We start from the raw sequence: 12,779 nt of genomic DNA on the forward strand, positions 1-12,779 counted from the left end.
AGCAATATCCTACACGTCTATCAATAACCCCTTAGCAAAGTAATGATTTAAACGCTTATCAAATGAAATCACCTTGAAATAGAAACTGAGCTAACTAATTAGTCGACTTTCTTTCAAAGTTGATGAAGTCAAACTGACTATTGAGTGTGTTTTTGCATCTCACAATTTCAATACGTTCAATAACACCTGTACCGGCAACAAAACAGTAAAATTGCATCTTTTTGATCATATCATTGATTTTATTCAACAATGTAAATAAAAAATATTGCATACGAATATAAATTGTTTAAAATGCATTTCGTGTAAAAGTTAAGTAACAGATAACCTTATTTTTTACAATAAGAATGGGATCTACTGGCAATTTCTTCACTGTGTTTCATTTTTATCCAATATCATGCCCTAATCGATGTTGTTTTAACTTACTGTTTTACATTTTTAGTGTACATTAATCTAAACACTCGATATATAATGTCAGATGCCTTTAGATTAAATGACGCCGAGCTGTCCACTATCTCTCGGGTGTCCTCGAAGGTGTCAATATTAAATGACGCCGGGCTGTCCACGACTTGCTCTCGGATGTCATTTAACGCGTCAAGATAAAGTGACGCCGTTCTGTCGACCAGGCATCGGATGTGTACAAATGGTCTAAGGAATAACGTCGAAGTTTCCACTTGTTCTCGGATGGCTTCTAATTCTTTAAGATTGTGTTTCGCCGAAGAAATTTTCACAAACTCTCGGATTAATAACGTCAAACTGTCCATTAGCTGTATTAGCTGGATGTCGTCAAATTCGTCAAAATTGAATGACGCCGAGCTGTCTTCTTGCTCTCGAATGTCCTCAAATTCGTCAAGATTGAATGAGGCCGAGCTGTCTTCTTGCTCTCGAATGTCCTCAAATTCGTCAAGATTGAATGACACCGAGCTGTCTTCTTGCTCTCGAATGTCCTCAAATTCGTCAAGATTGAATGACGCCGAACTGGCTTCTTGCTCTCGAATGTCCTCAAATTCGTCAAGATTGAATGAGGCCGAGCTGTCTTCTTGCTCTCGAATGTCCTCAAATTCGTCAAGATTGAATGACACCAAGCTGTCTTCTTGCTCTCGAATGTCCTCAAATTCGTCAAGATTGAATGACACCAAACTGTCCACAAGTCTTTGGATGATTGTGGATGGGTCAAGAAACGCCGATCCGTCTACTTGCACTTGGATGATTGCAAATTTTCCAAGATTGAACAACGCCGAACTGACAATATGCTCTCGGATGTTTTCCAACTCACGGTCTGGTTTCAGCATGCAGTAATCCATCACACATTTTACGGTGTGTGGTATGTTCTCCATCATATCCATCAGTCTCCGCACCGCTTCCGATGTCATTGTCACACACACTAGTTCAATATGGCAAATGGAGGCTGGAGGGAGGAGGTGGAGCTCACCTAGATCTGTGTATTGTATTTTAAAGTTTTGTAAGTGAGGAAGACTTGGAAGTGTGTCGCACAGTAGCTGTATATTCTTAACTTCGTCTAAAACAAGATGTTTTAGTTTACTCCACATTATATTGTGTTTTAATAAACGTAATATGTTTAATTCGACATCCGATGATACAAATTGTAATCTACATGTTGTTATATGTGTTGTATCAACCTGCAAACATGTAGTAAGGTGTCCACATACACTCAGATATTCCAGCCTGTGACACTGGGACAGGTCATACTGCCCACCACAGTACAACATATCAACTGCTTTGAGGGAGTCGGAGGAAGATGTGATCAACTCATGTACATCCTCCCCACTATTTATAGTAGCATCAAAGAGAAGTGTCTGAATTCGGTTAATGTTTGTCCGTATCAGCTTTTTTAACACACTGACATTTACCCTTCCACAGAACACAAAGTGTTTGAGAGTGAGCGGGGTGTCATCATAGCTGTTCGCCTGGGATTCAAGGTACCCGGAAACAATCATGTCCTGAAGTAGCTCCGTGTCTCCGGGTATTGGTACCTCTTCCCTGAAGGGATTGTCGTAGGGTATAAAGCAACGGGTGCTGTGTGGTGGAGAACAACTGGACCACATAGACATTGAAACTTTGATCGCTGGCTTCATTCCACATTGTGGTATAGAATTATTGATCCATGAAGACATTTGAACACCGAGCTCGGGCTTCATTCCACATATGTAAATAAAAACCTGAGAAACATCTCCCAAGATATATTGTTTATTATCTGATTCGTACTTGCTTGATAGCTGATTGTAGTCGTCTCCATTTACGCATAAATGAAGAGCCGCTAAAAACTCTTGAAGTGTTTTATGAAAGAATGTAAAATGAGATGATCTCCTGCTATATGAGTTGGATTTTTTCTCCGTGAGTAGACCCGACTTCAATGCAAACTCAACCTGCTGTTTGTCTAATGTAGCGTAAACCGTATCGCTGCTGAAAACAACAGACGATTCTCGGCACCCTGAAAACAAAGTAACGTATGCCAACTTTGCTAGCTCAAGGTATATTGTCGGATTTTGTCTAAAGCATTCATGAACCGTTAATACATGTGGCAGTTTAATTTTGGGCTCTTTAAGCTCCCTTCGCATACAACTATGTCTACATGAAAGCATGTTTATCACTCCAGCATAAATATCACACTTTGAATTGGTCAACGATATACCCTCGAACCATAGGCACACCAGGTGGGTGAGTGTGATAGGTGCTGTCAATAAACCTGTAAGACCCTTTTCATGTACCATTCGTATAAAGGCCTCTGGAGTCCGTTCATTCTCAGTATCCTCATTTAGGATGGTGAGGATATTTTTCACTAGTTGTGATGGGTCGTCAGGTCCTTCTATTTCAAGATACTTGTCGATCTTTGAATCCTGTACTCTAATCTGTGAGAGTCGCCAGGGTCGTGTTGTCGTGAGAAGTGTGGCCTTGTTGGCCGAGTTCCGGAAAGGGGTGACTTTCTCGTCCGCTTTGCAGGTACACTTTTCATTTTCTGGATGAGTCCATTCATCAAGGCCGTCAGCTATGATTAAACATTTTTCACTTTCCAGCACCGTCTGCAATAGCTGATAGCCATCATCGACATCCTTTTCGTGGTAAATTTTACATATTAGCTGATCCTTGATCATTTCTGCTACATCACAAGTTTTACCTGAATCTCGTAGGGTGACATGAAACAAAAATGCAAACTCTTTGAAGAATTCTGGGTCGGCATTGCTTGTTTTAATACCAACGTTTTCCTCTGCTGGTAAATACTGTTGAGTCCATTCTAGGGCACACATTATGGAGAATGTGGATTTTCCGGTGCCTGGTTCACCAACAAGGAAAGCATTGCCGAGGAACTGACCGTTTTTGCAGAATACATCTGAAAAGTTCGCATTTTTTTTACCGCGTTCTTTCTTGTCAATCCTGTCGAGTTTTCTATGATCTTTCTCCGTAATTTTCGGTGCCACGTAGAACCTGGAGAGTTTGGCATTCTTCTCTACCAGAATAGGAGATATCGGCATGTCGGCCAAAGTGGTTTTGTAATGGTTCATTAAACGTAGTCGCAATCCTGGAGTAAATAAAATAAATGAAATATTAAAAACATAGAAAGCCAAACATAGAAGCTTAGCACGTATATTAATATTACAATTATTGTATTTTTTCTATACTTTGAATTCATGAATATTAATTAATTACCCATTTTGTATTACATTTATAAATACTGCATTACACACATCTCTATACAAGCTGTTTTACTTTTAAACGATGATTTCGTCAAAATGGGATGTCAAAGACAACAGTTTTTAAATTTTAACAGGTGATTTGGTAATCGTTATTTTGCCGTGGAGTTTTCTTTATCTAAGAATTAAACATTTCAAGACTCCTATTTTGGTAAACATTACAGCAAAACGCTCCAAAGAGTAATTTAAAAAAACAAAACAATTATGAATATGAATTTCGTTGAACACTGAGTAAAAGAATTGCTGTTTTTTAGTATCGATATATATTTGGTTCATAAAGTTATATTCAACAACAAAAACATAGTTATCGAACTTTTTTGGTGGATATATGTTTTTTGATTTCTTTAAAAATGACTTATAATACAGGGACAACTTCAGAAATATATATATATAAAACAGCAACGAATTGTTTCATTTAAGTGAAAAATGTAAATGTTTTTGCAGTGTGCATATTTATCTTAATTCAATTCATTCCATAAAACTATGTGTGCTCTTAATGTAACAAAACAGCTGACATTAATTGCAAGACACTTTGCACAGAAGAAAAGTATCATTCTTATATTCTTCACTTTGTAAGCAGAAAGACAGCAGGACAATGCCATTACCATATCGTTTGGCACAGAACCAAAGAAGCAGCAGTATTATCAGACATTTAGTACAGACAACGTTATGAAGAGAGTAGAAACAGTATCAGAGGGCAAGAGTAAAAATTGTTAGAATCATCAGTAATTACAAGACACTTGGTTTGAAAATAAGAGGCAGCAGTTTCATCAGTCACTTGGTACCAAAGATAGATATCAGCAATGGCACATGGTACCGTGTACAGGATAGAAGAAGCATCAATAACACAACACATGGTACAAAAGATAAGCATGAGTAGCAGTACCAAACGATATTTTGGTACAGAATATAAATACCATTAGTTTCGCAAGACACAAGGTACAACAGATAAGTAGTAACAGTAGCATTTGGCACAGGAGATAAGTAGCAGAAGTATCATAAGACATTTGGCACAGGAGATAAGTAGCAGCAGTATCATAAGACATTTGGCACAGGAGATAAGTAGCAACAGTATAGTAAGACATTTGGCAAAGGAGATAAGTAGCAGCAGTATCATAAGACATTTGGCACAGGAGATAAGTAGCAGCAGTATCATAAGACATTTGGCACAGGAGATAAGTAGAAGCAGTATCATGAGACATTTGGCACAGGAGATAAGTAGCAACAGTATAGTAAGACATTTGGCAAAGGAGATAAGTAGCAGCAGAATAATAAGACATTTGGCACAGGAGATAAGTGGCAGCAGTATCATAAGACATTTGGCACAGGAGATAAGTAGCAGCAGTATCATAAGACATTTGGCATAGGAGATAAGTAGCAGCAGTATCATAAGACATTTGGCACAGGAGATAAGTAGCAACAGTATAGTAAGACATTTGGCAAAGGAGATAAGTAGCAGCAGAATAATAAGACACTTTGCACAGAAGAAAAGTATCATCCATATATTCTTCACTTTGTAAGCAGAAAGACAGCAGGACATGGCCATTACCATATCGTTTGGCACAGAACCAAAGAAGCAGCAGTATTATCAGACATTTAGTACAGACAACGTTATGAAGAGAGTAGAAACAGTATCAGAGGGCAAGAGTAAAAATTGTTAGAATCATCAGTAATTACAAGACACTTGGTTTGAAAATAAGAGGCAGCAGTTTCATCAGTCACTTGGTACCAAAGATAGATATCAGCAATGGCACATGGTACCTTGTACAGGATAGAAGAAGCATCAATAACACAACACATGGTACAAAAGATAAGCATAAGTAGCAGTACCAAACGATATTTTGGTACAGAATATAAATACCATTAGTTTCGCAAGACACAAGGTACAACAGATAAGTAGTAACAGTAGCATTTGGCACAGGAGATAAGTAGCAGAAGTATCGTAAGATATTTGACATGGGAGATAAGTAGCAGCAGTATCATAAGACATTTGGCACAGGAGATAAGTAGAAGCAGTATCATGAGACATTTGGCACAGGAGATAAGTAGCAACAGTATAGTAAGACATTTGGCAAAGGAGATAAGTAGCAGCAGAATAATAAGACACTTTGCACAGAAGAGCAGTATCATAAGACATTTGGCACAGGAGATAAGTAGCAGCAGTATCATAAGACATTTGGCACAGGAGATAAGTAGCAGCAGTATCATAAGACATTTGGCACAGGAGATAAGTAGCAACAGTATAGTAAGACATTTGGCAAAGGAGATAAGTAGCAGCAGAATAATAAGACATTTGGCACAGGAGATAAGTGGCAGCAGTATCATAAGACATTTGGCACAGGAGATAAGTAGCAGCAGTATCATAAGACATTTAGCACAGGAGATAAGTAGCAGCAGTATCATAAGACATTTGGCACAGGAGATAAGTAGCAGCAGTATCATAAGACATTTGGCACAGGAATAAGTAGCAGCAGTATCATAAGACATTTGGCATAGGATATTTGTAGAAGAACATTAGGCAGAGGTGATCAAAAGCAGCAAAATCCTATCTGATCAGAAGAAAAGTATCAGCATTATCACAAGACGCTTGATACAGAGAGTAAGTAGCAGCAGAATCATACGACAACGTGTACAGAACATAAGTAGCAACAGTGTCAGAACATTTGGCACAGGATTTATTCTATGCCTTTTGTCTTGGGATACTATATTTACATAGTTGTATTTGGAACGTTCAAATAACGGCTAAAATACGGTTGAAAAAAACACATTACCTTCCTTCAACGCCTCAAGTTCCTTTTTAGAGCTGATCTTGAAGTCGTCCGTTTGCAGCTGTTAGCAAAACAGATCAATAAAAAGCATCTCATAATTCAAAGGCTATTTAAGAAAAGTAATGTTTTTTTACGGTAGGAAAAAGATGACATGCGTGATTTTTAATCGCCTGACTACAGCGAACTTACTCGTTTCCATGACATGGTTATCTCGTGCCAACGACCAAGTTATGTCGTGGCAAAGACTTACTAACGGTAACAAGATTTCGATTTTAAGCGTACGACGCCTATTATGTAGTTTGGAGAGGCAGGGACCAAACTAGATGTTAGGTGAAACCAGGAATTGTACCGTTGGTACACGGCCAGAGAAAACCACGGAACTTGTCTGTGCTACGACATACCAAGAGCTAATATTTCGTGGCCACGAGATTAGAAAAAGTTAACACATGTCACCTCTATGCTACAGTAGTTATGTCCTTTTGCTTAATATGTTAATTAGAGTCAAAACCTCTTGGAAAGTTGCATTACATATGAACACACATGTGAACACTGACATGATACAAAAAGTCAACAAATTTATCAAACACGTACAATCATACCGCGTAGTTGTTCCATTTTGTGCCGTATGTCGGGTAGTATTGTTCACTAGCATGTAAGCTCATATATTTGTATTCGGTCCGTTGATGATGTGCCTCGTGTTGGTTCGCTAGTTTAGTGGTGTTCTTAAAGATAAATATCATACCTGATGAAGGTAAGCACATCGTTGCGTGCCTCGGGTCGGTTCGCTAGTTTATTTGCGTCCTCAAGCATGTAAACTAACACTTGTTTAAGATGTTCAACGTCTTTTTGTACCTCCGTTGTCTGCCCAGATCAGCTGTGACCTATACCATGTAAAGTCATACCTGTTTAAGATGTTCCACGGCGTCTTGTGCCACGGATCGGAAAGGGCACAGCCTGGTAAAGCTGGGTTCTCTAACATGTAAACTCATACCTTTTTAATCTGGTCCACGGCGTGTTGTGCTACGGAACGGTCCTCTCGGAAAGGACACAGCCTGGTAAAGCTTGGTTCTCTAGCACGTTAACGCAGTTTTAGATGTTCCACTACGTTTCGTGTCTCGAGTTTGTTTGCTAGTTCAATTGGTTCTATAGCATGTAAACTCATACCTTTTTAAGCTGTTCCACGGCGTGTTGTGCCTCGGGTCGGTTCGCTAGCTCAGTTTTATCCTCTAGCAGGGTTCGGAGCTTAAACAGGAAGTCTACAAGTTCCGTGTCCTTTATCTGTTGGTCGTGAGAGTGGCGGACGCGTCGACCAATCTCCCTTACCTTAAATATATCGTCTGAATTCAGTATAATACACTCTTACAGGTATGTATAACAAACATGTCTTGTACATATTGTATTTTTGAACATGACTCAAATTGAAATGCAGGCAATATGTTAACATGTATACGTTCATTTTAAGACTCTAACGTTGGTGTGATAAGATTAAAACGAATGACAGAATAAGCAATATCATAATCTAGTTGTTATGGTTGTAATGGTTTTAAATGCGAACACGGGAAAAATAAATGCACCCCGTAATGTTCTACCTTACTTATGAACTTTCAATCTATTGCGATTTGATATCAGGTTGCTACTTACGTGCCTCATATGCATACCTCTGTCAATAAATTTGTTGTTGTCGCAACATTGAACGACAGCTTGGTTTCGAAATCCGCACAATTCATCATGACGCTAAGCACGCCGTTGAAGTCACTTTCTTTGATAGAGGGCACGGTCTTGTAGCCATCAGGAGGCAGGAAACACTTGCCGATCTCCCAGGGACTAGTACACCATTTGTCGGCGTTCGTGTTCTTCCAAGATGGCCCAGTAAACCTGTGATGTTGAATGATTTCATCACGGACATCTTCACAAATCCCTTTTGGACAAGGTGCAGGCTGAAGGGTGTTGTGAAATCTGCAGGTTCTAGTACATATCCCGCGCGTGGGGCACTTTAATACGTTCTCGGTAAAACAATGTGCGCATACTGCCCCGCTTGGGAGCCTCTTTGATGTTCTAACGGTGCTCAATATGTCCTTGTGAACGCATGTCAGCGCGTCCTCCACAAAATCCTGAAGGCCCTCCTTGGTAATGTTGAGGGCGAGGGCGGCCTTGATCCAGTTCTGTGTGTCTTCCTTGCTCAGTTGATCTCGGTAACAAGTCATCGTTTTGATTTTAAGTCATTGCCGGAGTCTGTTTAAAAACAAGACAAAGTTCATTGTATGATATTGCAATGACATAACGAACAACATCATTATCGGCAAAAAAACAGCCATCATTTTTAAAGACGTTCCTTTCAATGATCGTAAAGAGAGTATTCGGTAAAGTTTGAAGAAGATCGGATAAGAAAGATGTATTTCTTTTAGCGAAGCTTGGAATCCACGACGCAGAGTTGGACAGTCAATAACTTGTTTATTGAAAAGGTTAGGAAGTGCATTGACGCGCAAAACTGTTGGTATTCTTGACTATATACGATATGATCAATTTAAAGAAAGCTGGAATGGCTGCCTCATTAAAGGACCCGACGGCGAATACATCTCATCAGAAGACAGAATTAGGATAGTTGAATCCATGGTTGACGAGAAGACCAAACGTCAAACCCCTGTCACACTAGGGCCGCGTTCCCACGGCGTTCAAGAAAAATCAAGAATGCCGATCTGCGCGCAGTAGAAACGCAATGGCATCGCCAGTAAACGCGGAAGGATCGCATAAAACGCTGAGCGACGGCGCGCTCTTTGAGCATGCCCAAAACAAACACCCTCACTTGGTGGTCTGATAAGAGCGCCGTGGGATCCCCGTGAGGTCTCCTTCAACGCCACAGGATCGCCGGGGCGCGCACAGAGAGAGGTCGCAGTGCGAACGCAACAGTTTTCGGTGACGCTTGCCCGGCGATCGTTCGGCGATCTCAAAGATGACACAGCATCCCTATCGCTTATACGGCGCTTATACGGCGCGTCTACGGCGCTTACCATGAGTTTTTCTTTTTATTGCACTCTTACAATGATTGTCTGCGGCGATCATTGCGCTCCCAATGCGCTTCTGCCGCGTTAATCGGCGTTTGCATGACAATGGACCAACTCAGTAGTGTATAGAGTACATATATGTACCATGACTGCTTGCCTATATGCAGGTCGAACAGATCCAGGACGATGCAGACGCTTTGGATCTCATTCTGAGACAACGACGGATGAGGACCGCAAGGCGTAGGAGGCTTTGGGTTCGACCATGGCTGGACGAAGGCAGACGATTGCAGCATGTCTCAAATTGTTCGAGCGCAAATGAAAAATGGAGAACTGATGGAGATATCGATTTTGCAGGCAAAACAAAATGACACGCCGACAGCGCAGTTTGAGCACCGTAAAAGCGCAGTGCACATGTAGTGCGCGCGCCGTAACAACGCAGACAATCGCCAACTAGAACTCCTTTGGAGCGCGGTAGAACGCCATGGAACTCCGTAGAAACGCCAAGGTCGCCGCGAGAACGCCTTGACATCGCCATTTTCATGAAAAATATCTTCTTTTTTTCAGCGATCTCACGGCGCTCTGAGTTATTTAACAACGCCGTGCAATCGCAGTGGCAACGCGGCTAGGTGTAACAGGGGCTAAAGTAAACATATACCCGAACCCGTACAAGTAGTGTTTCGCGACCTTTCTCATTGCCAACTTTGGAGAAATCCGCTGAAGCGAAAGTGCCTATAGAGTTATATAGGGAAACTATGGTAAAACAGTTCTCACGACTTAGTCTTTCAACAGATCAACTTACTTCCTACATATATGTTAGGATAATTCTTGCCGTTGAAGATGATGGTTTTGTATTAATTGTATGATTTTTACATTTTGGTCCTTTTTAAGGGTTTTGTTGGTCATTAAAAGTTACATTGAAATAAGAAGGAGCTAAAAATTGTTTTGCTATTTAAAGTTATTATAGACATCCGATCACTTAGCTTCCATCGGATTACGATGCAGAATTTTTTTTCTCTTTCAAATGCACTTTTCGAAATAATGAATTTTTAAATATCTTTTGGTCCTTTTTGAACATTTATGTAAAAATTGTAGAAAATCCATGCCTATAAATTGTGTATTCAACTGTACGATAAAAGTTTTATGGCCCACCCCGCGGCGTATTCACAGCAGGATACGAATAATCCATCGGCAGTTTTATGGCCCACCCCGCGGCGTATTCACAGCAGGATAGAAATAATCCACCGGCAAGGTTATGGCACTGGGTATGACATGTGCAACGAAGTTTGTCATTTATAGCAATAAAATTATTCCTTTTATCATTATTATATAATTGAAATTATGTATGATACTCGATTATTTATTTACATTAGAAGTTAAGAAATGTCATATATTGTTTTTGTGTAAAAAAGAAAGTCATATATTAAGGAAACATCATTTCCATTTTTAATCGCAATCACTATTACAGACAGTTAAAACGTAACTCTTTTCTTATAAAATATTAATATTTCAAGTTTCATTGGCAATTTTTGAAATACATATGGGCTATGAAACATAATATATAAGGGTATTAAAAGATAATAATTTACATATCTACATCGAGTCAACATGTTCATTAGTAATGCTTAAGTTCTAATTCTTCATGGTAAACATTTTAGTCTACCATTTTGCATTCAACCAAACATGCTCATAAATTTAGCGTAAATATAATTATTTTAATTAGGCAAGAAATGTGTTACATGGAATTTTGTCGACATACTTTTAGTAACGAGTGCACTAGGTTTTCATAATGTGTCAAAATGCCATTAAATCAACGTGTTGTTATGGAATAAAAGGATATCGTGACCTGTCTTATTGTCAATACAACATTAATGTCATTTTAACTTGAATCGTTAAAGACCGGTACTAAATGATAGCAACTGCAGTTAATATTTCATTTTAGCTGTTCCTTTCCGAAATTTCACACCCATTACTGAAATTTTCTATTGCAACTTATAATAAAAGGACGGATCAACTTTATGACCCTCATAAATTCTGTATTTCTTATCTGCCTTAATCTTACACTGCGTCCAGTAGTTAAATAAGTGCTAAACCAGCGTGTCTTAACGCTACGATTGCACTGACAGGAGAAATCGATAGAGAACGTCGTTACCCTGATAAGCTCCAAAGTTGGCAATGAATAGTAAATATTAAAAACTGAGTACAAATAATGGATAATATCATTTTATTTTATTTCCTCGAAGTGTTTGACTCCATAAATTGTTTGATATAAATGTATGCATAAATATTTCAATAAAATAACAATTATGTGGAAAATAAAAAAAGAAAAGAAACAAAAACAATTACCTTCTATTCCACCGGCTGTCCCAAATAATGAACATGAATGTGACAAATGTGCAATAAAGCGCATGCGCAAACTTTATCAGAACTTTTTTATCTTGTGGCAAATTTAAGTCGACCGTAGATGATAAATAATTTAATGCTGTGCTGTAACATGAAAAGATAAAGTGTCTTTTTTTCTGTCGCAATCGGAACTCCTCGGCCATTTTTCTCGAAAACATTCTCGGATGTATGCCGGTTCATCAGTAGAAGTAGTTCGTATTTTGAATTATAATATTAATTAAATGTAGTGTTTTAGCTTGTATTTATTGATATAAGTTTAAATTGATTGCCACTGAAGTGTATTATTGCAAACATAATAAAGGTTCCCAAAAGTTAAGTCATTAAGTGCTAAATTAAAATAATACGCGATCTACTTGCAGCGGACTTAAACATACCGATTTCTGAGTATGTAAACCGTCCATTTTCATCCGCGGTTGTTTTCGAGAAAAATGGCCGAGGAGTTCCGAATGATTGTGTCGTCTATTTCGATTGGTCACAAGTATGTCATTAAAAACCAGGACAGTGAGGGGACGTTTGATCGGGCTCACTGAATGAATTTATCAGTAAGATAGGCTTATAAGTCACCTTCTGATTTTATTATCAGTATCAAGTTCAAGCTGTGTAAATAAAGATAAAAAGTAAACACTACAATTATCAAACAAGTGAGGTTACGTGCAATTTTTCATGTTTGTCAATGCAATGACATGATAACACCATGTATACACTGCAAACGTACTGCAAGTACAGTGTCATCTCTAAAACAAACACGGTACTTAAAATAAGTTATTAGGATTTGTTTTTTATACAGATCAATGTTATTGCATAAACATAGTTTTATGCCCGGAGTCCGCAAAATCCACTTTTGACAAACTAAAAAAAAGTTAAATATATTGGGCTCAAAACTATAATACAGGGCATTTGTT

General features: G+C 38.8%; 1 protein-coding gene across 1 annotated transcript; it reads right to left on the reverse strand.

Moving 5' to 3' along the window:
* Positions 1–419: 419 nt before the first annotated feature.
* LOC128230791 (uncharacterized) lies at positions 420–11,850 on the reverse strand. Its single transcript, XM_052943231.1, has 6 exons — positions 11,821–11,850; positions 8,134–8,707; positions 7,640–7,798; positions 6,479–6,536; positions 1,715–3,535; positions 420–1,516 (listed from the first exon to the last, which is right to left on the reverse strand). Exons 2-6 carry the CDS (start codon positions 8,677–8,679, stop codon positions 420–422), a joined length of 3,681 nt encoding a protein of 1,226 aa, XP_052799191.1. The 5' UTR covers positions 8,680–8,707; positions 11,821–11,850.
* Between the last annotated feature and the right edge of the window lie 929 nt (positions 11,851–12,779).

Source organism: Mya arenaria, chromosome 4 (genome assembly GCF_026914265.1).
Source record: "Mya arenaria isolate MELC-2E11 chromosome 4, ASM2691426v1".
Classification (NCBI taxonomy): Eukaryota; Metazoa; Mollusca; class Bivalvia; order Myida; family Myidae; genus Mya; species Mya arenaria.

What these genes read in the sequence shown, in the direction of transcription:
- LOC128230791 (XM_052943231.1), bottom strand. Translation starts at nt 8,679, where the DNA reads ATGACTTGTTACCGAGATCAACTGAGCAAGGAAGACACACAGAACTGG. An exon ending in CCGTGGAACAGCTTAAAAAG is followed by an intron (nt 6,537 to 7,639) that starts GTATGAGTTTAC and finishes TTTTGCTAACAG; the next exon opens with CTGCAAACGGACGACTTCAA. An exon ending in ACTTGAGGCGTTGAAGGAAG is followed by an intron (nt 3,536 to 6,478) that starts GTAATGTGTTTT and finishes TATTTACTCCAG; the next exon opens with GATTGCGACTACGTTTAATG.